Genomic DNA, 26,827 nt, shown 5'->3' with positions numbered 1-26,827 from the left:
ATAATACTCGACGTAAAAACCTCGTAAAGAAACATATCTATTATTAACCTACAACAAGTGTGACTCACTTTCATTTATTATTTTTTTTTTTTTTTTTGCTTCCGTGTATTCCACAAATGGCTTGAATAGCTGTTACTCGATTACATCTTCTTTCAATAATTTAATCCGAAGCAAATACGCGATTAGTGGAAAGGAAGAGAAGAGGAACGATTTAATTTTCTATCGAAGATAACTAAAAGAAAAGAGAGAGAGAAAAAAAAAAAATTACCAAGGACGCGAGGTAAAGCATGTTTCATAAAGCAACGATATTAATCTATAGATAGTTACTAATTATACTCTTAAAGAACGAGTTCTGTACTATGTTGGTTGGTTATATGTATATGAATCAATAAACACTATCGTTTGACAGAACAACGTTTTTATTATTCAAAGATAAACGTACTTCTAAAAATTCTGGTCGCAGTTCCACCACAGTTTCACAGTAACGGAGGAGATCTTTTTCCGGGATGCTCGTATACGATTGGCGCATAAAACAGTGAATCGCGCGTTAAAACGAATATTGAAATTTATTTGTCGATTTGCATAGTCATAAAATATATCGATCGATATTAATAACATTGATTGAAGATTTTTCTTAACGATCGCGATGATAATAAATGGGGGAGGGAGGGGAGAGGGGGAGGGGGAATGAAATCGGATGCAGATTCGTGATTCGTAGATACCTGAAGCGCGCGCGCGATAAGTAACATTTTAAAAGAGAAAATAAATGCGAAGAAAGAAATCGAGTCGAATTAATTTCGAAATACATTTTTTCGCCTCTTCGACACGATGCGATATTTTATAAATTTATAAACCAAACCATCGATTCGGGAAAACAATATTCGATTATTCGTGTCCGTACAAAAATATTGAACGTTTGTTAAATTGTCGTCATCCATGAAACGGATCGATATTGAAGAAAGGGGAAGAGAGAGAGAAAGAGAGAGAGAGAGCGAAAAGGTAAGTAAAAAAAAAAAAAAAAAGAAAGAAAAAGAAAAGGAGGAATAAAAGGACGAGTTAAAATAAAGCAACGGAATAGAATTGGAATACAGTTGTAAACGTAGCACCACGTTATATTCTTATCGCTATTCACGTACAAGCTAAAAAACCGTATTTACTATGGCAGGTAATGGTACACGCGTGCACATGTAACCCGTCTCCAAATGCGTGACAACTGAATAAATGAAGGAAAAAGAAAGGAACAGAACGAGAGAGGATAGGACTTGGAATGAACGATGAGCGACGTGTCGCGACGAATTACTTCCGATTTCGAAGCTTACGCGCTAATTAATGCCTCTTAAACGACCAATTGATTAACTGGAACCCGGGACTGCGCTCTACTGCGCATGCGTAACGATGCACACGCGTGTATACACGCACTTACAGAAACGTTTACCGGTATGCGCACATATATATATATATGTATGTATGTATATATATATGTGTGTGTAACTTCGTCTCTACGTATAAGTAGGCGATACGTAGCCAGTACGACGCCCGTTGCTTTTTTTATCGCGTAACGCACTATAGTTGAGCTACCGTCGGCCGTCCCTACGTTACGAACCGACCACCCTATGGATACAAGATAAATCACGACCGAGAGAAAAGGGTCGTCGAATGCACCTGTACACGTGTGACCATGCGTGCGGATAAACGATAGATGGACCGGATTGCATAAGTGCAGGCGCGGATTGAACGCGACGAACGCGCGCATACATACACACGTGTACACGATCCCTTTCAATTTTTAAATCGTTAAATACATCTATGAGTTTTGCGGACACGAGGCGCTCCGTATAACACTCGAATCTAGCAGCCAACCTGATGAAGCATCGAGGCAAGCCGGAACACGCGCATCCAGGCGAACATCCCCGTCGATGGCGAACGACAGATCGCGTTCCTCGACGACGTGCTCGTGAAATTTTTACACTCTGTCGATGTCGATTGACGCCTCCCTCCTCCGCCACGATTCGGTGTCGCCGCGTCGATCGAGCAAACGTCGCTCTCCGACTTCCTTTCCTTTTGCTGCTGCTGCTGCTGTTGCGGCGAGTACTTCATCACTGTGTATCATTATTGGCAACAATTAATCAGGATTTCCCTTTCTAATTCGATTCAAACTGAGATACAACCATGGGAATTAAGCGCCCCACTTTTTCATGCAGAAACTCTACGCACGCGGAAACAACGCGCCGAACGAAGCATTTCACTTGTTTCAATCAAACGCGCTAATTATCCTCGCTCTTAAGCCGAAACTTATTTTCGTCGCGTGTTCATTATCTTTTAAAATGAAGTTTCGATCGTGTAACGAGATTGTAATTTTATGGAATTATTCGTTGAAATAAAAATCCACTTAAACTTCCGATCAATTCAATCCAGTCCAATGGGAGTGAATTATTTTCCATTCAATCGACTTAACGATCAACGATAATCCTATCAGATAATTAAATGGTAATTAAATGAAGTAAATTCGAATAATATGGATCATTTTTGACCAAGTTGTGTATTACTACGAGTTTTAATGAAAATGGATAATTTTATTCATTAATAAAGAAAATGCTTTTAAAGAAAAAAGTTCCTATAAGAGTTTATTATAATTATAAAAATATGGTTTAAATATATAATTCTGAAGCTAATTTATGATAAAAAACGCGAAGCTCGAAGATAAACTAACGATTTTATGAGCGCAAAATGTAACTAGTATGGTTAAGTAATGAGATTTTCCGTATGTCACTGCACTACTTCTTTTCTCACGGCTAACGGTGAAATTCCTTTCACTGACAAATCCTCTTTTGTTTAAGAAAGCTGTTTTACGCAACGGAGAGAGCGTTACGACCATACGAATGAGTTGTATATGTGAAAACGAAAGCATTATTAAATTTCCTATTTGTCTTACATCACGAAAAAATATTCGGTTTCTTCAAAATCTCATTGCTTTTTTACGCAAATGTCATATTAACCTTGACTATGTTTATTCGCGTTAAACTCTCATTCGGTCATGGTCAAAGATCTATTATGTGTGCATTGCGAAATGCGCTGATAATAATTGAACGGATATGTTCAAATTTCAAATATTCAATAAATGAGATAACGTGAATATAGGGAAAATAAAGTGAAAAAAAAAACAAGCTAGATATACAATATAAACAATAATCGTTATTAAATATAAAAAAAAAAGTTCTATTACAACTTTTCTCTGTTATGATATACTTATTTTATCTTTTTTATTTTTATAATTATGTGTATTACAAATTTCTTTCTACATAAATCAAATATATAATCTATATAATATATAATATTTCTAAATGTAAAATATCATTAATGCATCTATAAATGTATGTGTGTGTGTGTAATATATGTATAATCAATGAATGATTAAGTAAAAAAAAATTTTTGTAAGTTTATCAGTATCCATGTTTCGAGGACTTTTTCCAAGATCCTACCAGTAGGTGTATAGTGGGCGTTTCAAATGTATTCTGCTTTTAGTAAAGCGCACGCGCCTCTTTCGGTCAGCTGATTCCCTAGACCTACTTTTTGCCCGATGATGCAGGCTACAAATAGATATAGTCACGAATACTCGTGTGTGTAAATGGATATGTGTATAAGTACTTCTTGTTCTGTTGTATATGTATATATACCTATATACTTTAGGAAACATGTATGCCCTAAATCATGCTCTTTACTTGAGGCCATTCTCAGACATTTGAAAAACTAAAAGTATAAAATGCGCTTTGTTCTATGATCGTAAAATTTCTTGAACATCACGTCAAATTTCTATTAAATATTAAAATTTATTACAAATTATGATCATTTAATTGAATAAAAATAATTTGTGATTATAATTGATAAATAAACAAATAAAGAAAGAAACATTTATTAAATAAAAAAATTAAAATACAATTAGCTTTAAATAAATAAAATTTTTATCGATAACATGTTCAACGTATCATTTTTAATTATATTATTTATATGCATAAACTACAATATTCTTCTATTAATAATAAAATTATATGGATAGTATATAGAAATGATATGTTTGATCAAATCAAGATAGATTTTCATCACGGTATTCGAAAAAAACCGTTACACGAATGAATAAATCGTTTTCGAAACTTGCTGTGAACAAATCACGCAATGGTTACAGCACTATTGTTTTTCTAAAGAGTAGACAAATATTTTAATATATGTAAAACTTGGAAACAAAATTCTATAAAATGATAAGTATAAAAATACATATTAAGATTTTTCTGCAATGCTTGCATATTTGGAAGAGTCCAAACAAGGTTTTTAATGATATACATTTTTGTGATATTTTACATCATAATTTTTAAGAAGTAACATCATTTATTCTATGCAAAAGCGCGGCAATTTACTTGTCATTGTTGTCACTATACGTTCTAACAATATAAAACATATATAAAGAATTACAACTATAAAATATTTTTAAAAAATAATCAATTATATAAACATGATATCAAGACGCGATAAAAAAATGAGTTTGATACATACCTGCGTGAATTTTATTCAATTCCTAATTCCCCACGAGGAGGTAAACGCGAAAACGGCTCTACTTTGTTACAGACCGTTCTACACTGGTTCGAGGTGCTTCGTATAGTGTTCTGCGAAGCTGTATTCGTGTGACAAGAGGCAAAGATGAAAAGTAAGAAGGAAAGAGAACAAGAGATAGAGATAGAGAGATTGTTTTCTTCTCACTCTGTTTCGTGAGATGGATGGAGAAGTGAGTACACGTCGACGCGATCGTTTCGACGATAAAGAGAATTGGTGGGGATATTCGTCTTGGTTATGTTCTGCAGCGCCGGCGCTGCATCGACCCATCCCACACTACCGATGTGCATTCGTTTCATAAAACTTTCAAAGTATTTGTTTATTTTTCCATTTTTATACTTCATATTCATATTCACATTCATGTTGCTTTATTTAATAAAACTTTTTGAAGATTATTATAAGATTAATTTATATTTGCCTATATAATATTAAAATTGTATATACGTTTATACATACTATATATATATTATATATTATATTAATATATTAATTTCTTATATAATTTCTTTGTAAAACATTACTACGATTATGAAAATACATTGTTCTTTTTCAAGTAATATTTCGAGATACTTTCGTAGTTAAAATAATGTATTATTTTCTCAGTGAAATTATTGAAGAAAAAAAAAATATTAAATATTGTTATTAAAACATTATATATCATGATAAACAAAATATTTACTATATCTATGTATATATATATATTTTTACATATAAATATTTTCATATGTAATAGTGAAAATAAAAAATAAAAACAATATATATATATATATTTATTTCTTTGATATTTGAATAATAATATTTCAATCAATATTTTCATATATTTATAAATTTATAAAAGAAACTTACCTTCCATTGTTATACCAGGTCGAATAAGTTGTCTGCGGTGAAAACGAAGTAATTGGTGAATTTGTAGAACTAGTATTTACGATTGATTTCGAAGATGAAAGCGAAATATCACTTTCCAATGAATACAATTTATGACATTCTTTGCTAGGTGAAGAATGCCAAGAATATCTCATTTTTTGACATGAAATATTATAATCAGGACTCGAACTTGGAGAATTTGAAACACTTTTCGGACTCTTTGGATTCTTTAAAGTTCCTGAACTAAATACTCGAACCAATTTAAATCTTAAAGAATTCTTTTTGTTTTTCATTACACGATTATTAATAGTATTTAATATTTTTTCATCACAAGAATTGAAATTATTTTCCATTGTAATTAGAAACTTAACAAAAATAAAAACAACTTACTTTCACGAATTATCGAAACGAAATGCAAATATTTTTAGTTGAAAACTATATAAAATTTTGAATATGGTTTTATTTCCTGGCATTTTTAACCGCATCCTTCCTTATTCTTATCAAATACTTATCTAAATTCATTTGAAATGGATTTTAATAATGTTTTATAATACTACAATTAAATGTTTGCAATTATTTATTTTATTTCCATTCATATTTTTTGAATAGAATTTTTCAAATTTTACTATTGACACTATTTTCTCCTTTGTGTAATTAATACAATCTTTTAATACCAGTAAAATTTAGATTCAAATTATTGGCAAGGCGTATCTCTTTATTGCCTTTTTGTACTTTGACGTATTTTTGATGTTAAAAAACTCGTTCTCTGTTAATACAGAGAAAATGAATATTACAAATTCATTGTCGAATCTGTATTTTCATATTCTTGCATTACAATTTAATACTTCATTGAACGATTTTAACAGTTCATAAATAAATAATAGTGCACAATCTACATATGGCTCAGCCATCGCGAGAGAGCACCAAAATATCTTCAATGATAAAGCAGAGTTGATTCTAGATAATTCTAGTTCAACTCCTGTCAATGTACATAATTACATGCATGATACACCTACTTATAATTAATAAGTTGTCACTATTCAGACTTTGTAAACGCTCGAGTACCAGACGGAGAATCAATGAATGAGTCAAATGAAATGTATGCGGGGTATCCATGAGGTTTGAAATGATAATTAGTACTAAATCCTCTTTACCCGCTGTACACGTCTAGCGTGCTTTATCACTTTTGAAAGATATTAAACTTATTTTGAAGCTTGTTCGATATATGCAATTAAATCAGCACGTTCTTGCGGTTTCTTCAAACCAGCAAACACCATTTTTGTACCAGGAATGTATTTTTTTGGATTTTCAAGGTATTCGAATAAAGTGTCCTTATTCCAAGTAATACCTAAAATAATATTCATAATATAGCTTAAATATTTTTAAAAAATTGTATATTGTAAATATTAAAAAATATTTTAATAAAAGATATTCCTTTATTTACCTTTTTGTTTATTCGCATCTGTATAGCTATAACCAGGTGCTTGACCAGTTTTCCTACCATATACTCCATAAAGATTAGGTCCTACTTTATGTTTACCACCAGATTCAATTGTATGACATTGTGCACATTTTTGTATAAAGATCTAATAAAAAAAGAATCTAATGTGAAATAGTGAAATACAAATAAATATTAAATTAATATAAAATAATAAATAAAATTATTAAAATAAATAATATATTAATTTTTCAAATATAAAATAAAAATCTTGAAAATCAATGTATCAACTTTGTATCACATGTATCAACTTTTATATATATCACGAGATCAAAATTTTATACGCGTTTTCGAATAAAAATTTATATTTACAAAATTGTTTAAATATATTCAAAATTAAATAATTAAGAATAATATTAAATAGTAATAGAAAATAACAATGCCAAATATTAAAATTATATATTTTTCACTTTTACCTTCTTTCCTTTTTCTGGATCACCAGCAGGAATACCCATTCTTTTCTAATCTGAATAAAATTTATCACATGTAAATTTTTAAAATATAAATAAAATATTAAAAATTTTTTTTTAATTTTTTGTGTTTATAAGATACATTTTTAAATTTTGATTCGTTATTTCATGTTACGTAAGCATGAGACACGTGAACAAAAATTAGATTTCGTAATATTATTGCACAAGAAATATATATGTATTAAACTATAAAATTCAATAATTTTACTATTATGTATCATGAATTAATGCATATTTCATTTTCTGTTCAATATATGTCAAATAAATTCGATACATAAAACGATAAAAGAAAACGCTATAATTGAAAATTTATTAACATATAATTAGTAATTAAAACTAAAAAAAAGCATAATATAATAAGAAAATATTATATATTATAATATAAAAATATTCAATTTTAAAAATACTATGACATTGACATATATAGAATTCGTCTAAAGGTCAAATATACTATTTGAATGCAACAATTCAATCTAATATAAAATTTTTATACATTAATATCTGATACATAAAATTTCATTCTATATTTCATTTTTTATTTATATTAAAAATATAATATTAAAAATTTTAATACATTTTTACCATAAATATATATCGAACATAACTATTAACATAACTATTAAATATAAAAAAAAATTTATACAATAAAGATATTATTTTACATAAATAAATAATATATAGATGATATAATATTTTACAATACTTTATAACTTTACTTTATAACTTTTTTAAAAAATATAAAATACTAAAATGTGAATTTTATAAAAAAATATAACATAATTAAAAATTTATAACCAAATCTATTGATATATCTTTCTATAGTTTTGCAAATTGCAATTAAAATAATAGTTATTAAAAATAAGAAATTTTATTAAAAAATTTAGAATTTTTAATGAAAATATAATAGAAGTTCAATGATGAATATATTACGTAACACATTGATTTTGTATTTGAATAAAATAATTGGAGATTAATGTAAAAATATAATAAAAATTATTACAATTTCATTAACTATGGGTTCTCAAGAACTATAATTCAATTGCACGTGTATAAACGCAATGAATTAAAATTTTTAATTAAATGATTTAATGATTTATGCAATTTTTCAAAAAATCCATAAGAAATATTAATTTAATAAGAACAATGAATAAATTAATCAATATTTTAGAATATTGTTTAAAAAAAAAAGAAAATCGAACTTACTTTAAGTGATTAACACTCGCGCGAGAAAAATTTTACAGACGTTTATAGCCTGACCGTGAATAGATGCTTCGATCGATGTATAACCACTGATTTCCTCTGAGCATGAATTCAGCGTATTTTAATGGCTGATGCAACAGTTTATGGATATTCGAAATGTTTTCCTAGAGGGCGCTTAAATAAAATTTTAAGAGATTCTTCTTTGATTGGTTAAATAATTTGTGTAAAATTTAAATTTGATTGAAATTAATTTTTATTATATTTAAATGACCATAGATAAATAATAAAATTTATATATTTATAAATTACAAATTAAATCATGTTTGATAATTAATTAAATGAAACATATTTTTTCTTATATAATATTATATAATTTTATTGAATCGCATATGATAAAATATTATAAATTCATTATAAAATTAAAATTTTGTTTTTTTTATTTATATATCTATTTTATAATTTATAAAAATAGTGTCAATTTAGAAATAAAATATGTATAATTACATTATATTTCATTAATAATAACTTTATTGATATATATTAAAGTGAATAATTTAAATTAGATTGGTTTTCTTATCTAGAGATTTAGTCGAACATATTCTATGATTTTTACACGCGTGCAAGCATTATTAACGAGAATTGTAAATATGAAACAGATACGAATTTGATCTTTTCTGTGAAAGGTAAAAGACAAGAAGTCATGGTAAATGTCACGAAAGGAATTTTAGTTGAATGGTATGTATATAAAATAAAAAGTTAAAATAAAATTTTAAATATTTCTATTCTTTGTAATTTATTCTTTGTAATCTAAATCATCAGGAATGTTGAATTGTTTATTAAGATATCCTTCGGATATGTCAAATTTGTTTTTACACCAACTTTGAATAGCAAAAATATTATCCGTCCATTTATTAGTAGCTTCTTTATATTCCTGAAAAATAAAAATTAATCAATAAAAGTTTAAAATTTTTAATCTTAATTTTTACAACCTTTGCTTTTTCTACGAGTTTAGCTATAACTTCTGGGTCAGCATCACTGAATTTAGTTATTTGTTTTTTCAATTGATCTTCTTTGGCCTTTAATTCTTCTAATTCATGTAATAAAATTTGCCTTTCCTCTGTATCTTCTTTTCCTATCTATATATTTTATTGCAGTAATAAGAAGTATTAAATGAATAGAATCTTTAAATATTTTAATTTTATATTAACTAATTTTTTATAATATTTCATTCTATTATTACCTTTTCTTTTTCACAAGCTTCTTTAAGTTTTTGAAGTTTAAATTCTGCTTCTACTATTTTTTTTGAGGCTTCAGATATTCTTTGTTCTATTGCAGTAATATTTTCTCTGCATAATATATTTATTAATTATTTTAATATTGTATTATTAAAAATATAAATATATAAAATTATATATTTTGTTCCTACCCTGGAAAAGTCCAGAAATATACAGAAGTACCAATCTTTTCTGATCTAACTAATCCATCATCTACTAGAGTTTGAAGTACATCTTTTACTGATTGTGCAATAATACCTTTTTCTTTAGGTGCAATTTTTTCTAATTCTTTTAAAGTAAAAAATTCTTTTTTTTCATAAAATAAATGAAGCATTCTTATACGCTTCTCATCAAGAGTTAATCCTTTCCGCTTAGACATTTTATTTAAATAACTATAATAAAATAGCAAATATTAAAAAAAATTATTTGTTGTAATTACAGTGATGCTGCTATGAAGCAATTTCTTTTACATTTAGATGAGACATTTGCTTTGGGACGAAAATTTATTATTCAAGATTTAGATGAAAGACATTTGTTTATTTCTGCTGATATCTTAGACACCTTACAGACAAAAGTAGATGATCTTATGGATCAAATATCATTTCCTTTAGCAGAGAAAGGAATATAAATATTAAAAAATGTTTTTCTTTACAATATATCATAAAATAGTTTAAGAAATTATATATTCATTGTAAAGTAATCAAAAATGGCTGCACGTGAATCTGGTAGAATAAAAGATGCTTATCAAAAAAGAGTGCTTGATGAAGCTGCTCGTAAACGCAGACAAAAGAAAGCATTGGAAGCTTTGGAACAAGATAATTTTCACGATGATCCGCATGCTGATTTAGGTATATTAAATATTTTCTGCAATTCATTTATAAATCCAAATATTATACTTTTCTAATATTTTACAAGTATTATAATTCTTTCAGTAATGAGTAAAAAAGTTCCAAAATTTCAAGAAACTTTAGATAATAGAGGTGGTAGAAGAAAAAAAACTAGATCAGCAGAGTATTATAAGCAACGATTTCGTAAAACATTTGCTCAATTAGTAGAAGAAGATCTTAACATTAATCCAAATCCTCCTAATTATGCATCTGCTCAAGCACCAGTATCAAGATTTCCTGAACGACAATTTTGTGCAGTTTGCGGATTCCCTAGTAATTACACATGTATTCCTTGTGGTGCTAGATATTGTAGTATGAAATGTTTAGGTACTCATCTTGATACAAGATGTTTAAAATGGACAGCTTAAGAAGTGTAAAATTGTTATGAAGTTAATATGTATTCACAGTATTAAATAAAATTAAATAATTAATAATAAATAATAATAATAATAAACAAAATTAAATACTTATTTTTTCTATTATAAATGTAATAAGTCTAATATGTGTAAAGAAAAAAACGTTAATAAAATTGTATACTTATACTTTTAATATTTTGTATTTTTTTATATATTAATTTTTTTAATATATAAAATAATATGTTTATAATTAAATACTATCAAAAAAGATTAATGAAATTTTTTTATTCTTCATTTGATTATTTTGCAATATATTCTATATGCAATAGAAAAATGAAAAATTACTATTCACAAAGCTATTATTATTAATTCTTTTAAAACTTACCCGTTACAATATGTACCATTTAATAGAAATAATTAAATTTTTTTAATATCATTAAATAACACTGTATATTTCTTGTTGCTATGTCGTATTTACAATAACAATTATATTTAAGTCAAATAGAATAAACTTTATCTTATAATAATATTATTATACAAAAAACTAATTCCTAAATAAAATATTTAGATTATGCTCAGTTAAGTAAAAATACAAAATAAAAAAATGGAATGATATTATAATATCAAAAATTGCTGTTTCAATCAACGAACTAAGGAATATGAAAGGCCGAAATTAAAGCGGGAACGATTTTCATTTTATAAAAACAATAGCCCTCTAGTGGAACTTAGAAGAATCTTCATACTGTGACGAAAGAGACAGCAATAGAAAAGTAGAAAAACGTCTAGTGGAAGGACGTATGATCGTTTATAATTATGTGAAGTTTAAATTCGTGAATGTAATATTTGTTCCGCCTAATACACGGACGGATTAGAACGAAATTGCTACGTGAAAGTGTTACATATTCGAGTATATCTTATTGTGTTGTGGACTGGTTATTGTATAGGTTATAATAATACATAGGCATGTAAAATGTCATAGATATAACAATTGTAAAAGAAGAGTGGCTAATAAATTATTCTCCTGTTATTTCCAATAAATGTACGTATGCCTTATATGAGTTGTATTTTATGATTCTTTCGTATGTTCAAAATATTGATTCCTGTTATAAATTTCCCCGTATTAATTAATGAATGTGTTAATACCTTAATGTAGATATAGTTAATCAGGTAGAAAATTGTTCAAATTTAATTTAATTATACAAATACTGTCTTTGCTAATATTGCAGTTTCAAAAGACGAACGAATATCCCGATTTGTTGGTAAAAGCGCGAATTTAGAACATTCAGTTTTCGCAAACACATTCTGCCCTCTACCGATCTAGACGAGTACCTTAATACGATGTTTTAAGTATCGCGCGAAATGTTTGTTCCAAATTATTTTGATTTTCGATCATTTAACAAAGTATTGAGAGGCTGCATCTATATATATATGAGTATATATATATATGTCATTCAGTGTGATGTGAATTTTCCTGTGATACGATTAATCCGAAATTTTTAATTGCGGATTTTCGAATGAGAAAGAATAGGTAATCGAAGGTAACATTTATTTTAAGAATGAAGTTATCGATACAGTAGTACAATAGAATTTTTATTAAATAAATAAAAAAAAAAATAAGACATTTGGAAGATTTTTTAAACATCGATGCATGTTTTATATAATAATATATTTTTCATCTTTAGAAATATTAATATTTATATTATCATTGAATCATAATAAAATAAAATAAAATTAAAATTTGGTACCAAAAATATGTAAAATATGTAAAATGTAAATAATAAATTATTTTTGTATAATCTTTCTTTAAAAATTTATTTTTATAATTTTATATATTTAATTTACAATTATAGAACATATATTAAAATTTCTTCTAAAAAAATTCGAATTTTATTTGTATTCTCTATATTATTTGAAAAATGGATAATATAATATATTTCAAAATATTATATTAAAATATAAATAAAAACGTCTTACTTTTAATTGAAATGTCTTTTGAAGAAGATCATTCAATTATTTTAATTATACTTTAATAATATCGTAATCTATAAGTAGATGCAATATATTCTGTCTCTACTATGTTGAGCTTCTTCATCAATTGAAATTTGTATTTATAGACGGAAATAAGACAGCCGAAGATAATTAGATAAGTTTCGATGACTAACTACTGGTGGCTAAGGTGGATATTGCAGCGAAGATAAGATCTTTGCGAATCGTGCAACTCTTTAATTGCAGAAGTAATTACTGCATACCATTCAGTGCAATAACGATGACGACCTTAGACTCACAGACCGATAAAACTTTAAGCAATCTTGATAAGCTTTCTAACACGGAGCTAGCTGAAATTCCATCCGATCATGGACTTCCTGTTGGAATAAGCCCGTTGGAATCTCGGGTAGCCGGACATCCGTCGTTAGACATCGAACGGCAGACGATTGGTAAGCACCTGATCGAATTAAATGCCGCGGAAAATGAAAGATTATTGAGAAAATAATTTTATTCGACTATTTTAATATTTCATAATTTGATAAAAAAAAAAAAAAACAACGATACAATACGCTTTATTGATTTTTTCTTTCTAAAGAAATAATTTCGATTATTTTTAGAAGAATACCCTATATATTCAGTGCAATAACGATACTTACTTTACTTTAATAAGTAAACGATAATTATTTTTTTATTATATTAAAATAAAGAAGAAATAATATATATATAAAAGAAACTATTTTTATTATTAAATCGAATTAAATTGTATTTTTAAAAACTCAATTATAAAATTCCGATGTCTCGTATAAGGATCCGTGATGAATCTATATATTCTCACTATTTATTCCATATTCCTTATTACTATTCTACACTCATTTAAAATTCTACATTCATATGATATATATTTTTTTTATCTTTATTATTATGTCACGATTGATGTAATAAAAACATTAATAAATGTTGTAGGCATGTTACGTAGATCAGACGGCCGTGTATATAAACCTGTTGTTAAACCGTTACTTGGGAAAAGAGAAATCTCGTTTTATGAAAATTTACAAATATCTCAAGATCCTGTTATGTTACAATTGAAAAATTATGTTCCAAGATATTACGGCACAACAGAGTTGCAAATTTTTGGCAGACGTAAGATATCAAAAGTATCGAATTTTTAACTTGTCTACATATAATACTCTTACATTTTTCATCCTCCCTTAATTCTATTTTTCATATATTTTTTATGATCATAATTGTATTAAAAAATCATTTTAAGTAGATAAAAGATGAAAGATGATATATTGTCAACGATATTGTTTCTCGAGACCAAGATATGTAATTATTTTTTCGCAGTTAAAGATAAATATTTAAAAAATGAATGGTTGAATAATTTTATAAAATGAACACGTAAACTGATAAAATGAAATTTTTTTAAAAAATTATTTCTTTTTCTTTTTTTTACAATTATTGGTATTTTTTACAAGAAATAATTCTGACTTAAATATTTTTTTATTTATATCCTGTACGAAGCAATTGGAATATTGAATAATTTTGTTTATCTTTAACGATAAAGAAAATAAATAAATATTTTGCTTTTTATCGACTCTCCTGCGTAAAATAGAAGATAGATTGTATTCTATATTAATAGAAATTCGACGCTTAGCATATTGTTAATTTACCATGCATGTATTAATAAGTATTAAAGAGTTTATCCCAAGATTCTCTACCTACACTTAATTGCTGAAAAATCTCGGTTACGTACAGTTTAACACAACATGATTAATCATTTTCGTAAAATATTAGGAGTAACATTCCTTACGCTGAAAGATATTACCGATGGTATGGCGGAACCGTGCGTGATGGATATAAAAATAGGTAGACGAACGTGGGACCCTTTAGCCACGCCAGAGAAAAAAGCAACGGAAGAATTAAAATACGCCGAATCTAAACGCACTTATGGATTCTGTATAACCGGCTTTCAAGTATATTGTGTTTCTTCCGGGCAATTAAAACAATTTGGCAAACATTACGGCAAGACTCTCGATGCTAAAGGTGTCGTGGAAGGTATATTATTAACTTCAATTATTATATAGGGCATATACACAGTATTATGAATTTACGAATTATCGCTAGTGTTATAATTGAAATGTTTTTTTAATGTTTCATTAGTCACGTACATATAGTCGTATAAGTGGTATACATATCACTATTGGATCATATGAGGAACGATTGTAATGAAACGCTGGAAGCCGTTTCCAGAACACTTTAAATAATTCACTTTTTTTTATTCAAACTATTCCATATAGTGCCTTTTCTTTCCTGCGCAGCGCTGAAAATCTTCCTGAATATAAGTCCAGAAAGACCGCCCTGTCGTCAATTGATCGTGATGCTGCTCTCTTTCTTGTGGAAGATCTTACTATTCTTTCGTATCCAGCGGTTGTTCCGCTTTTATTCTAGTTCTTTGTTGGTGGCATATGACGCGAAAAGATTGCGGCATTATCTCCGCCTAAATAACATGAATAAATTACCCAGCCACGTATCCACGTCATTTTCCTCCACAAATAACCATACAACTACATCGAATGTGTTCAAACACATGAATGACGCGACAAGTAATTCAGTTTCGAATAATATCGAGACTAATAGGAATCGGACGATGGAAAGGGTACATTTTATTAAAAGGAGCATCAGCTTGAGCGGCGAGTACGATTCATCAGGAAAGGAGAAAGCTCTGAGCAGAAGCGAATCGTGTAGTCCGGACTTTAGAGTTGATCGGCTCTGTCGTACGCATTCTTATGTCAACAACTTTGATGACGACATTATAAGAATCAAGGAGGACTACGATGATTTATTGAACGAGCTCACTAGTTCCATGGAAGAGAAACAAAATTGGGTTAGAATTAATATGATTGACTTTACGCATGTCTTCCCAGCAGAGGATCAAAATACTCTGGATTTAAATTATTTAGAAGGAATCGAGAACTTGATCAAACTTGTGGAGATGTTCCTGATCTCTAAGGATATCACTGCATGAACTATATGTATTTATTGCAACGTAGGAAGTTGTTGTTACAAATTTTCTTTTAAATCGCAATACGAGATGTTATATAATTGTATTTTATATTCTTTAATAAAATTAGATTGATTTTTGACGTTAGGTCAGTGATAAACCGAAAGTTGTAAACTCGTGATAATGCCATGCACATTTACCGTGTGAATTAAAGTGCGAGATTAGGAACGTTTCGTGAAAGCTTATCAATTCTTATGCAACAGTCCTAAACGAACAGTAAAAATCAATTTATCGATATATATATATATATATATATAAAGCTTTCACGAAATGTGTCTTATGTATCCGTAATTGGATATAATATGGAAACATTGAAAACTGAATGTTAATTATTTCGCACCAAATATAACAACATTTATAATGCTCTCATTTTTCGGTGTACCTTCACTTGTCGATATTCCACGTTATTAAAGACCATTATTCGTTGGTTTTACATACATGGTCGTACATATATGTATATTCGTCATTCACGCAACGATTGTTGTAGTCATTGATTGTTCGTATTAATTCGTATCATTTCTTTTCTTATGTTCTTATCACGCAAATAAGATTCTATAACCATACTTACTAAACACAAAAATTGTTATGTTAATATAAATACAAAACATACAAGTGTTAATGTAACGTTTGAATGTTTTTCTTTTTACCCTTTGAATAAACTCACAAATACTGATAAAAGAAAAAAATTGTCTTACGATTCTTTCAAATTCTATTTATAAAAATATATATAATATATATATATATATATACGTGAGAGAGAAAAGATTAAGAATATGTAATTATTATGAAAAAGTTTAATAATTCAATCATATCTGTATATGATCTTCGTCCAATAAAAATTTATTTTATCCCTGGAAGAAATTAGATTGAAAATTGTCTTGATCAATTAAGGAATTGGTAATGTATGTTATTATTGGAAAATTGAAAATTATAATTAAGATGCGTTTAATAAATGAATTATTTTATTTTAAAAAGAGTATATAAGCATTTATATCTATTTACTTTGAAAATTAGAAAAAGGGCAATAGCTTTCATTTAAATAAGAAATGAATGAAAAAAATTTGAGAGAAATATTATACTTATTTTTACGAATGAAAATAAAATTAAATAATTTTATTGTCCAACAAATCTTAAATTTAATTTTAACAATAAAATCTTTATTTTAATATAAAAATCTAATTTTTAATTTTTAATTTTTAATTTTTAAGTTTTCTATAAAATAATAATAATATTGATATATTAAATTACAAAAAATAATTACATAATTGTTACAACTTATTAAAATAACTTATTAAAATAAATAAAAAAATATTAAGTAAAAATATTAAGTAGTTATCTAGTGAATATGTGTGAATATTATATATTATATTTTTATCATTTCAATTTTTTTACATTTCAATATTCATTTATTTCATTTTAATATTTAATATTTTAATATCATTATCATTTTAATATTTTCTGAATTATATTCATATTTTAAATCTCAATTTTAAATTTAACTTAATTTCTCAATTTTTTTTAGTTTATATTTAATTTTCGCACATCCCGTTTTAAATGATATACTATGTAATAATAACGAACTCTATTTTATCTAATGTCGATAACAAAATGTTCAAACGAATTTTTAAATTCGATTTTCAATGTTTATATTTGAAATATCACAGACAAGATACATAATTGATTTGAATAAATCTAATATTTAATGCATTTTTTTATCCTATATCTCGAGAACACTACGATCTTACTTTTTTCTCAAATCGATTCGATTCAAAATAAAATCATAATGATTCAATGGTTTGAGTTCAAATTAAATTTTAATATAAAAATTATAATTGTTTATTTAAATAAAAATTTATCGCAATGACTAAGTGGCATTTTGCATCGAAACATTATCGCAATATATATCAAATTATATATATTATATTTTGTGAGATCATCATTTTAAAAATACATTATAATGAAATATAAATAATAATAATAATAATAAAATTATATAAATAATTAAGACATAATTTAAAAAAAAAAATTATAAAAGTGTATTCGATTACCTTTTTTATATTTTATGTGTGATCATGCACTAAAAACAAGTATAGATAAGAAGAGTAATTATTGGGACAGAGATAGGATAAAAATATTGAAATCAATTATCTTCAACATATCATTTTAGAATATCATAAAAGAAATACATAAATAAAGGAAAGAACAGCATAATAATAATAAAAAAAAAAAGATACAATACGAAAGACATATCTTCAAAGGCAAGATAAAATAAAGTAAGAATTGAAACTTAGCGCCATCTTTTGAATACTTTTAGAGATATCTTAAAAATAGTAATGTCTTCTAAATATCTTAAAAACGTATCTTCTAACGTCTTTTCTAATTATCTAGTTATAATTAAAATAAAATATATTTTAAAAATATATTTTATAAATAAAACAACCTGAAAATATTGTGATTTATAAGAAAAGTAATTTAATGGACGTATTTAAGACGCTTTTAAGAAATTCTTATATTATTTAGATTGTATATATAATGCTTCAAAAATTACTAAATATTTTTTTATAATAGATTAAACAGTATATATGAAAACTTTTTAAAGAAATATAATTTATTATAAATTGTAAATGTAAATTATAATTTATAAGAATATATAAAAGACTTTCTGTTTAATCAATTAAATTGTTCGTGATTTCATGCACAAATGGGTACGTAATACATGAAATTTATATAACAAATAATGGTAAAAGTAATTAAAATGCTATAAATTTTATTTTATTATTACATATTTTATCGTTACGTACTTGATATATGCTGAGTATTAAATTTAATTTTCCACATTTAATATTTTTAATAACAAAGTCACAATCGCGGCCATTATGAATATAAGCAACGTCATAGCTTCAGTAAAGGAATTTCAGAACACGATAGTTGAACGTGGTGTAAATTTTCATCTCAGAGTGTGCGTAGATTAGTCGATTCCTTTTACGAAATTACATCTCTTGGTTCGTATTTTATGACAAATCTTTATAACGTATTATAGAGTAATACATACGAAAATGTTCTATGGCTAATGAAAACTAGTCATGAATTTCGGAACTGTAGAATGTCCGTTGCGTAGATCAAAAATAATATACACTACAGGCGCCATTACGTTGCGCCATCTGGATATCATTACGAAGAAATTATATTAGCTAGAGTTTGGAAAAACTTTTGAATAACGTTATTACTCTTTCTGATTAGGAGTATTGTATAGTAAAATTAACGAATTTAAAAACTAATATAACGCATAGTAATTACATTTGCGTTATGATTCATTATAGGAGTACGTACTCCTTATGATTATATTCACTTAACCTCAATTTGAATGAAAAATGAATACCTGTGACTATGAATACATAATTTTATATTTGTCTTACGGTGATAATAAAAAAATTCAATCTTTTTTGAAAAAGAAAATCGAAAATTTTTTTAATTTTGCAAGAAAAGACGTGAACTTCAAGAGCTTGAAAATATCAATAACGACGGTATTTTACAAGTAACAATAACATATATTATCTAGTTTAACTAATTTTTATTACTTTTTAAATCAATAAAGTTATATTAATAGGATGTGCTATATGTAATAATTTTATAAAAAATTTAAAAAAATAATAAGTATCATAATCACAGCATGCACAAGTAATGTTACAAGGATTTTCATTTTTACATAAAAATCAGGTAAATGAAATATATTTATCTTTATTAATTAATGTATTAGATTTTATTAATTTTTTATTACTTTTTTCCTTAGGTTATACAAATTTTTTAAATATAAATTTAAAATACAATGGAAATATTTTAAATGACTAGATCAAAAATGCAGCACACTGAAATTAAAAACAAGGATCATAATTATAGTGAAGTGAAATTGCATAACCTTCAACATACCGGTAGTAATATTCAAAATGCGTATGACAATGATATTAGAACAACTTATAAATCAAACAAATCTGGTATAGTATCAAACAAAGAAGTATTTGGTCAGATTAAAAATATTAATGAATTAAAGAGAATAACACCACGTGTAAAATTATTGACTCATGATGCAAATAGTTTAAATGAATTAACTAAAATTTCTTTGCACAATAAAATATCTGCACAAAAGAAATTATCGATATTGGAACAAACAAAACAGGAATTAAGAAAATATTGTAGAACTTGTGCTGGTTTAAAACTTCCATTAGTTGATATTTTTAGTGAAAAAGGTAATCAAATGAGATTAAGTCAACAAATAAAACATTTGGAAGAAATTAATCCATATGATAGTTTATCAACTCAAATGTGTATGGATTGTATTTGTGACTTAAAAATGAGTTATAAATTTTTTATGCAAATTAAGAAAGCAGAAGTCAAATTAAAATCTATTCATATTACTTTGACTGATACAGCAACAAAGAATATAGAATTAAATAAAATTCAACCTATAGGAAGTTTTGAAAAACAAACAGAGAACATTGTTGAGAGTATTGCAACAAATCCATCTACAAGTAAAGAAAATAATGAACATGCTTCTGTACCAAAAATATCTGCAATCTTTTCGTTAAAAAAAAATGATCAAGAACTTTCAAAAACTGGAAAAATAAATCTTGAAAAATCAGAAAATAAAGCTGAACTCGAAATTTTTGAAGATTCAACTATTCTACAAAACAGTGATGATAATGAATCTATAGAAGAGTTTGATCCAGATGATCCTCCTTTTCAACCTGATAGTTCTGATGTTGCAGATTCTGATGATGAAGTAGTAATACCAAATGCAAAAAGACGACATTTTCAGCAGAAAGAAAACATCAAACAAAGTTCACAGTCAATTTTTGTTTCTGATAATAATTCAATATCAGATAATAAAAATATTGATTGTAATCAAACAACATATAATTATGATACACGTCTAAAAACATATATTAAAATAGAAGATACAGAGAGTAATAATCAATCTATTGAATCACATAGCATCATTAATTCTGAAACTATATATAATACTGAAAGTACAAAAGAATGTTCAAAACAACCAAACATATTAAAGCGCAGATTATTATTGCAAAATAAAAAGGGATCCATAGAAGAAACTGATGAAAATATTTGTCAGTCCAATATTTCTGATAAAACTGGAAGTCATAAAGACTTAAAAGTACAAAAACTAGATGTTAATAATTCTTTAAACATTAACAGCAATCAAGAAGATGGGATTATGTATGTTACTGTGAAAGGATCTAAACCAAATGAGATATTGTTAGTGAAAGTTAAAAAAATGGATAAACCATTGGAAAAGAAAGATGATAAATCTACATTGAAGAAAAATTTTGACATTAAACCAATGGACAAAATTTTAAAAAGATATGAAACATTAGTTACAAAAGAAAAAGATTTATTTTCGGAACGAACAAAAAAATCAGAAATAAGAGAACAGATTATAGAAGAGCAAATAGAAGAATATAAGAAAAAACGAGAAAAAGTATTAGGTGGACATGCTAATATTTCGCATCCTTTAAAACTTGAAGAATCTCAAACTCGTTATTTTAAGCGTAATGAAAGGCAAGATAATCAAAGTTCTTTTGCACATATAGAAAATGATACTGTTATAGATATACAATTTAATAAAGATGATAATGAATTTAATGAAAATGTTAAAATTGAAGATGATACTTCAGAAATTATAGAATCAGTCAAGGAAAAATCTACTAATGAAAATGCTTATGTAAATACTGAAGAGTATTTATCGCGTTTAGCAAAACTTAAGTTGAAATGGGAAGAAGCAAAAAAGAAAAAAGAATCTCTTCAAAAAGAATTAGATGAATCATATACGGAAGGAAATATTGAAAAATTAACAAGAATTTTAGGAGAAAAAGAAAAAAACTTACAAGATTTTCAAGATTATTTAAAACAAAGTAAAATTGTAATTACAAGATTAAAAGATGAGGATATTATTTCTCTTTATGAAGATAGAAATAATGCAGTGCTTAAAAATAATTTACCTGATTTGATAGATGAAAGTCAACCAGCAGATTATATTCCAGAGGAACATTATTTAGAATGTGATTATTGTCCAGAAACATTTGCTTCAAAAGAAGTTCTTGAAGAACATTTGAAAATGCATGACTATAAAATTATGCATTTTTGTGAAGATTGTATGGAAGAATTTCCAACAAATAAAGCAAAACGCAATCATAATGTAATTTGTATAAAAAAATTATTATGTAAATATTGTGACATGATGTTAGATTCAAAAGGAAAAAAACGTCAACATGAACAAAAACATTGTGACAGTATGTATGGACAATTATGTGATGTATGTGGTGAAAAGTTTAAACATCAAGGAACATTAGATCAACATGTAAAAACACAACATATGAGTTGGGAAAAAATATATCAATGTCCAAAATGCCCTAAAAAGTTTGCATTCAAACAAAAACTCAGTTTTCATTTGAAATCTGTACACACAACATTAAGAGCCTATTTGTGTGAAGACTGTGGAGCTGATTTTAAAAATCCTGCAAGTCTTAGACATCATAGAATACGTAAACATCAACCTGTAGGTAATAAAAGAGAATGCCCTGTTTGTCATAAATTAGTACCATTTTATAGTCTTTCAAAGCATATGCATACTCATAAAGCATATACTATCCAGTGTCCACACTGTGATAAAATGTTTAAAAATAGTTCAACTTTGAAACAACATGTAAGAATTCATGAAGATCAACGTCAATATCGATGCGATACTTGTGGTGTTGGATTTAATAGACGAGATGGTTTAAGATTACACATGAGAGTGCATGAAAAAACTGATAGTAGAGGATTAAAAGAATGTTCATGTCAAGTATGTGGTGAAAAATTTCCAAATCATTCAACACTTGTTATACACAGAAACAGAGTTCATAAGGATGGTAGACAATATACATGTCATATATGTAATAGATCAATGATTTCAACTAGATCATTAGAATGGCATATGTCTCATATACATAATGAATTGCTTCCTGGTGTTGTAAAGGAAGATATAGATGGACCGCCAGAAAAGAAAAGGGCATCATGTTATCATTGTAATAAAACATTTAAAACAGAAATGATTTTGAGGACACATATTAAAAATACGCATATGGAAAAAGATCCTATGAAATGTTTAGATTGTGAACTAACATTTACATCTGAAGTAAGATTAAGACATCATATGATGGTCACACATAATAGATTAGAAGGAACTTTGCCATGTCCACATTGTCCGAAAAGATTTGTAAATCAACTCAGATTAAAAACTCATATGATATCCCATTCTGAAGAAAGGCCATACACTTGTGAAATCTGTGGATTTAATTTAAAGACTAAAATACAATTGATTAAGCATCATCAAAATAGACATAGTGATGAAAGACCTTTACAGTGTAGATATTGTCCTTGGAGATGTAAACAAGTTAGTGCTCTTGTATGTCATGAGAGAACTCATACAAATGAACGACCATATTCTTGTAGTGTGTGTAGACAACGTTTTAAATATTTAGGTGATAAAAATAAACATGAAAGGCGACATGAAAGTTTAGGAGGATCTGGATTTAAAAGAATAGTACTTGGTCGAAATATTAAAGCTAAAGTACAAGAAGATTCTTCTTGTTCTGAGCATGAACAAGAAGTCTTAGCTAATACAGAGCCTCAAGTTCCTGAAAATGAATATCAAGAACAAACGGATCAACAATTTGAGGAGGAACAAATAGTTAAGTTCGAAGAAGAACAAATAGTTAAATTTGAAGAAGAACAGATAGTTAAATTTGAAGAACAAGAAATAGCAGAGGAATACGAACAAGTATATGAACAAGTAAATATAATTTTTTTTTTTATAATTTTATTTTATTTTTATTAAATTAACTTTTTATATATATTATATAACTTTTTATATACATTTTATTAGGAATATGAAGAAACATCCAGAGAGGCTTCGGATGCAGCAGAAGTTATAATGAATATGGAAGATACAACTGTTTATACTGAAGAAGTAACTGCAGATAATATTGAATCTGCAGAAATTATGGCAGATGAAATGATGACAAATGAAATATTACAATCAGGTGCTGTAGTTCACTTGCAACAAGAAGATGATTCAGGAAAAATACAAGTGATCCCAGTGATGTTATCTTTACCTGATTTAACTGATGCAAATACAGAAGTCAATTTAGCTACTGCATCTATTATGTATAATAATTGAATTCAATTTCGCATTTTATATTTGCGATATGCTTTGTATAAAAGAATGATTTTTACAGTTTTATTGTGGTAATCGTACATTTAAAAAAAATGTTTATTTGATATAAATAAGTAGGGGTTAAATCACATTCCTATAGACCCAATTTCAGAATATTCTAAAATGTATATTTACTTTCAGTATATATAGGTTTCATTATGTTAAAATATTAATTATGTATCCAAAGGGCAGAATAGTTATCTGCTGTCAAAATAGCAGTTTTGTAAGATTAATTTACTGTGTGAAAATACTTATTAAAACCAATTTAAGATTGTAAAAAGAATGATATAACAAATTTTATCTTCATAATGTTTTTCGATACAAAATTTTCGTTTAACTATATAAAATAAATAAAAATATCTGTAGTATGATATATAAAATATTTTGTACAAATCTATAAAAAATGAATAAGTATTTTATTTGATAATGCAAATACAAAATTTCAAGATTAATAAAATTAACATTGTTCATAACCACATGTCTACTTATAAATTGTTTGTGATTTAAATTCATTTACTTTTTGCTTTTTCATTACTAATACTTTGTTACCTATTTATTTATACTTATATTATAAGTATTCTTTGTTTTTTAATTTGTAAAGGACTGGAAATATTTTTAAAAAAGTCATGCATTTTATAGTTATAAAGAATAGTAAATTAAGGAATCGTCAAATATTTTTGATTTTTTCAATAATTTTTTTGCATAACTTTATACAAAAATATTTTTCCAATCTGTCAAATATATTTATATATATTTTTAATATAATTTTGTATGGTTAACTATTATAGATTTATTATAGACTTTTATATATTATATAATGCTCAAGAGTTAATATTTGTTTCTTTCTTTTTTTTTTTTTTTTTTTTTTTTTTTTTTTTTTTTGGTTTTATGATAATAATTTCTCATATCATAATAAATTAGAAATTTTTACTAATAAAAACTGTACTTCTTTATTATTAAAATATAAAAGTACAGTCAAATTGATATATTTATATACAATTAAAATTTTTGTATACATTTCATTGAAAAATTCATTATTGTGACTACTATACAGGTAAAAGATAATTTTTTCTGAAAAAATAAAAAAAATTTTAATACATATTTTTCATTCGAAATTTCATTTTTGAAAAAATCGATTTTAAAAATTATTCAGATATGCAAAGGAAGTATAAAAACTTGGCTATTCTTGCCATTTCATTATGCCATTCTATTATTTTTGTTTACATTAGTATTTATAAACATAATAATAATTTTGTAGGTTGAAATAGCAAAAAGTGTTTCTGGATATTATTTATTATTTATTTAATTAGAATTAGTTAAAAATCTCCGTTATCGCATACATAATTTTTTTCTAATGAAAAAAGATGATTGAATATAATGAAATTTTACAAATTACATTATTTTTTAATATTTCAAAAATTTTTTATTTTATTTATTGTTTATTACATATTGATTATCTATTTTTTGTTTTTTTTATATATAAATAATGGTAAAGAGATATAAGAAATGAAAATAAAGAGTTTACATTAAAATTTAGCAACTTTGATGACCAATATATTTTTTCCACCATAATCGATCTATCACAAATACTTTTACTTTAGGAAATTTATTGTTTTTTTAAAGTATTAAAGTTTTGTTGTAATAGAAAATATAAAAATAAAAAATAAATAATCCAAAAAAACACTTTTTGTTATATATTACTAATCATATTATCATCAGTGCTTATAAACATTAATTTGAATAGAAACAATTAATAACGATAATATGTAACTAAAAAATTATATTCATTGAAACTGTTTATAAATTTTCAAAATTAATTTTTTTTCAAAAAATTTTATATCAATTTTTTTTCTTATAGAATCATTATTAACTTATAGTATGATTATCGGTTCATACTGAATATTGCATAATTATTAAAACTTTTACGAAATATATTTTTTTATTTATCATATATTATAATAAATCATATATTCACATATTTTAATTTTTCAATTTTAACTTTTATTCATTTTCCTATGCAATCAAACTTTTATAAATTATATTTTTAAATTATAATTGTATTTTATTGTAGTAATAAAAAAATTTGAATAATAAGTATTTCTATACTTAAAATATTTTACAGATATTTATTCTAATTATATTTTTCTATATCTTGTTAAATTAGATATAACTTTTTAATATAGGGAAATATACATCTTTTAAATACAATAATAAATCATATATTATATATATTATATATATTTTTATAAAATTCTTATGAAGAAAATACAATTGAATTTTATATAAAATAAAATTAACGTATATATTATACGTTAAGAATAAATAAATATATATATATATATATATATATATATATATATATA

The 26,827-nt window shown here is 25.8% G+C and overlaps 5 protein-coding genes across 11 annotated transcripts; 3 read left to right on the top strand and 2 right to left on the bottom strand.

The window, feature by feature from the left end:
* Positions 1-6,025: 6,025 nt before the first annotated feature.
* On the bottom strand, positions 6,026-8,750 carry LOC122714264 (cytochrome c). Its single transcript, XM_043935462.1, has 4 exons — positions 8,638-8,750; positions 7,381-7,430; positions 6,911-7,052; positions 6,026-6,814 (listed from the first exon to the last, which is right to left on the bottom strand). The coding sequence occupies exons 2-4, from the start codon at positions 7,417-7,419 to the stop codon at positions 6,669-6,671; spliced, it is 327 nt and encodes a 108-aa protein (XP_043791397.1). The 5' UTR covers positions 7,420-7,430; positions 8,638-8,750; the 3' UTR covers positions 6,026-6,668.
* Positions 8,751-9,251: 501 nt separating this feature from the next.
* Positions 9,252-11,254, top strand: LOC122714284 (zinc finger HIT domain-containing protein 1). Of its 2 annotated transcripts, XM_043935503.1 has the most exons (3): positions 9,252-9,369; positions 10,606-10,756; positions 10,841-11,254. In XM_043935503.1, the coding sequence occupies exons 2-3, from the start codon at positions 10,615-10,617 to the stop codon at positions 11,161-11,163; spliced, it is 465 nt and encodes a 154-aa protein (XP_043791438.1). In that variant the 5' UTR covers positions 9,252-9,369; positions 10,606-10,614; the 3' UTR covers positions 11,164-11,254. The 2 variants fall into 2 exon arrangements, with proteins under 2 accessions (XP_043791438.1, XP_043791437.1); XM_043935502.1 differs by lacking the exon at positions 9,252-9,369 and having other exon boundaries at positions 10,468-10,756.
* LOC122714283 (meiotic nuclear division protein 1 homolog) lies at positions 9,377-19,136 on the bottom strand. 3 transcript variants are annotated; one of them, XM_043935499.1, is made up of 5 exons: positions 19,000-19,136; positions 10,061-10,300; positions 9,875-9,980; positions 9,624-9,770; positions 9,377-9,565 (listed from the first exon to the last, which is right to left on the bottom strand). In XM_043935499.1, exons 2-5 carry the CDS (start codon positions 10,285-10,287, stop codon positions 9,428-9,430), a joined length of 618 nt encoding a protein of 205 aa, XP_043791434.1. In that variant the 5' UTR covers positions 10,288-10,300; positions 19,000-19,136; the 3' UTR covers positions 9,377-9,427. The 3 variants fall into 3 exon arrangements, with proteins under 3 accessions (XP_043791434.1, XP_043791435.1, XP_043791436.1); XM_043935500.1 differs by lacking the exon at positions 19,000-19,136 and adding an exon at positions 12,295-12,365; XM_043935501.1 differs by lacking the exon at positions 19,000-19,136 and adding an exon at positions 11,537-11,563.
* LOC122714282 (inositol polyphosphate multikinase) lies at positions 11,732-16,864 on the top strand. 3 transcript variants are annotated; one of them, XM_043935498.1, is made up of 6 exons: positions 11,732-12,190; positions 12,378-12,679; positions 13,266-13,586; positions 14,101-14,277; positions 14,932-15,192; positions 15,456-16,864. In XM_043935498.1, the coding sequence occupies exons 3-6, from the start codon at positions 13,418-13,420 to the stop codon at positions 16,160-16,162; spliced, it is 1,314 nt and encodes a 437-aa protein (XP_043791433.1). In that variant the 5' UTR covers positions 11,732-12,190; positions 12,378-12,679; positions 13,266-13,417; the 3' UTR covers positions 16,163-16,864. The 3 variants fall into 3 exon arrangements, with proteins under 3 accessions (XP_043791433.1, XP_043791430.1, XP_043791429.1); XM_043935495.1 differs by having other exon boundaries at positions 12,378-12,689; XM_043935494.1 differs by lacking the exon at positions 12,378-12,679.
* On the top strand, positions 18,863-24,817 carry LOC122714281. 2 transcript variants are annotated; one of them, XM_043935493.1, is made up of 4 exons: positions 18,863-19,722; positions 19,806-19,915; positions 19,989-24,041; positions 24,135-24,817. In XM_043935493.1, exons 3-4 carry the CDS (start codon positions 20,040-20,042, stop codon positions 24,426-24,428), a joined length of 4,296 nt encoding a protein of 1,431 aa, XP_043791428.1. In that variant the 5' UTR covers positions 18,863-19,722; positions 19,806-19,915; positions 19,989-20,039; the 3' UTR covers positions 24,429-24,817. The 2 variants fall into 2 exon arrangements, with proteins under 2 accessions (XP_043791428.1, XP_043791427.1); XM_043935492.1 differs by having other exon boundaries at positions 18,863-19,733.
* Positions 24,818-26,827: the final 2,010 nt, after the last annotated feature.

Source organism: Apis laboriosa, unplaced genomic scaffold (assembly GCF_014066325.1).
Source record: "Apis laboriosa isolate Shangri-la unplaced genomic scaffold, ASM1406632v1 scaffold28_cov147, whole genome shotgun sequence".
NCBI lineage: Eukaryota > Metazoa > Arthropoda > Insecta > Hymenoptera > Apidae > Apis > Apis laboriosa.
The sequence above is the reverse complement of the archived record's forward strand: the minus strand, read 5'-3'. Positions and strand labels throughout refer to the sequence as shown.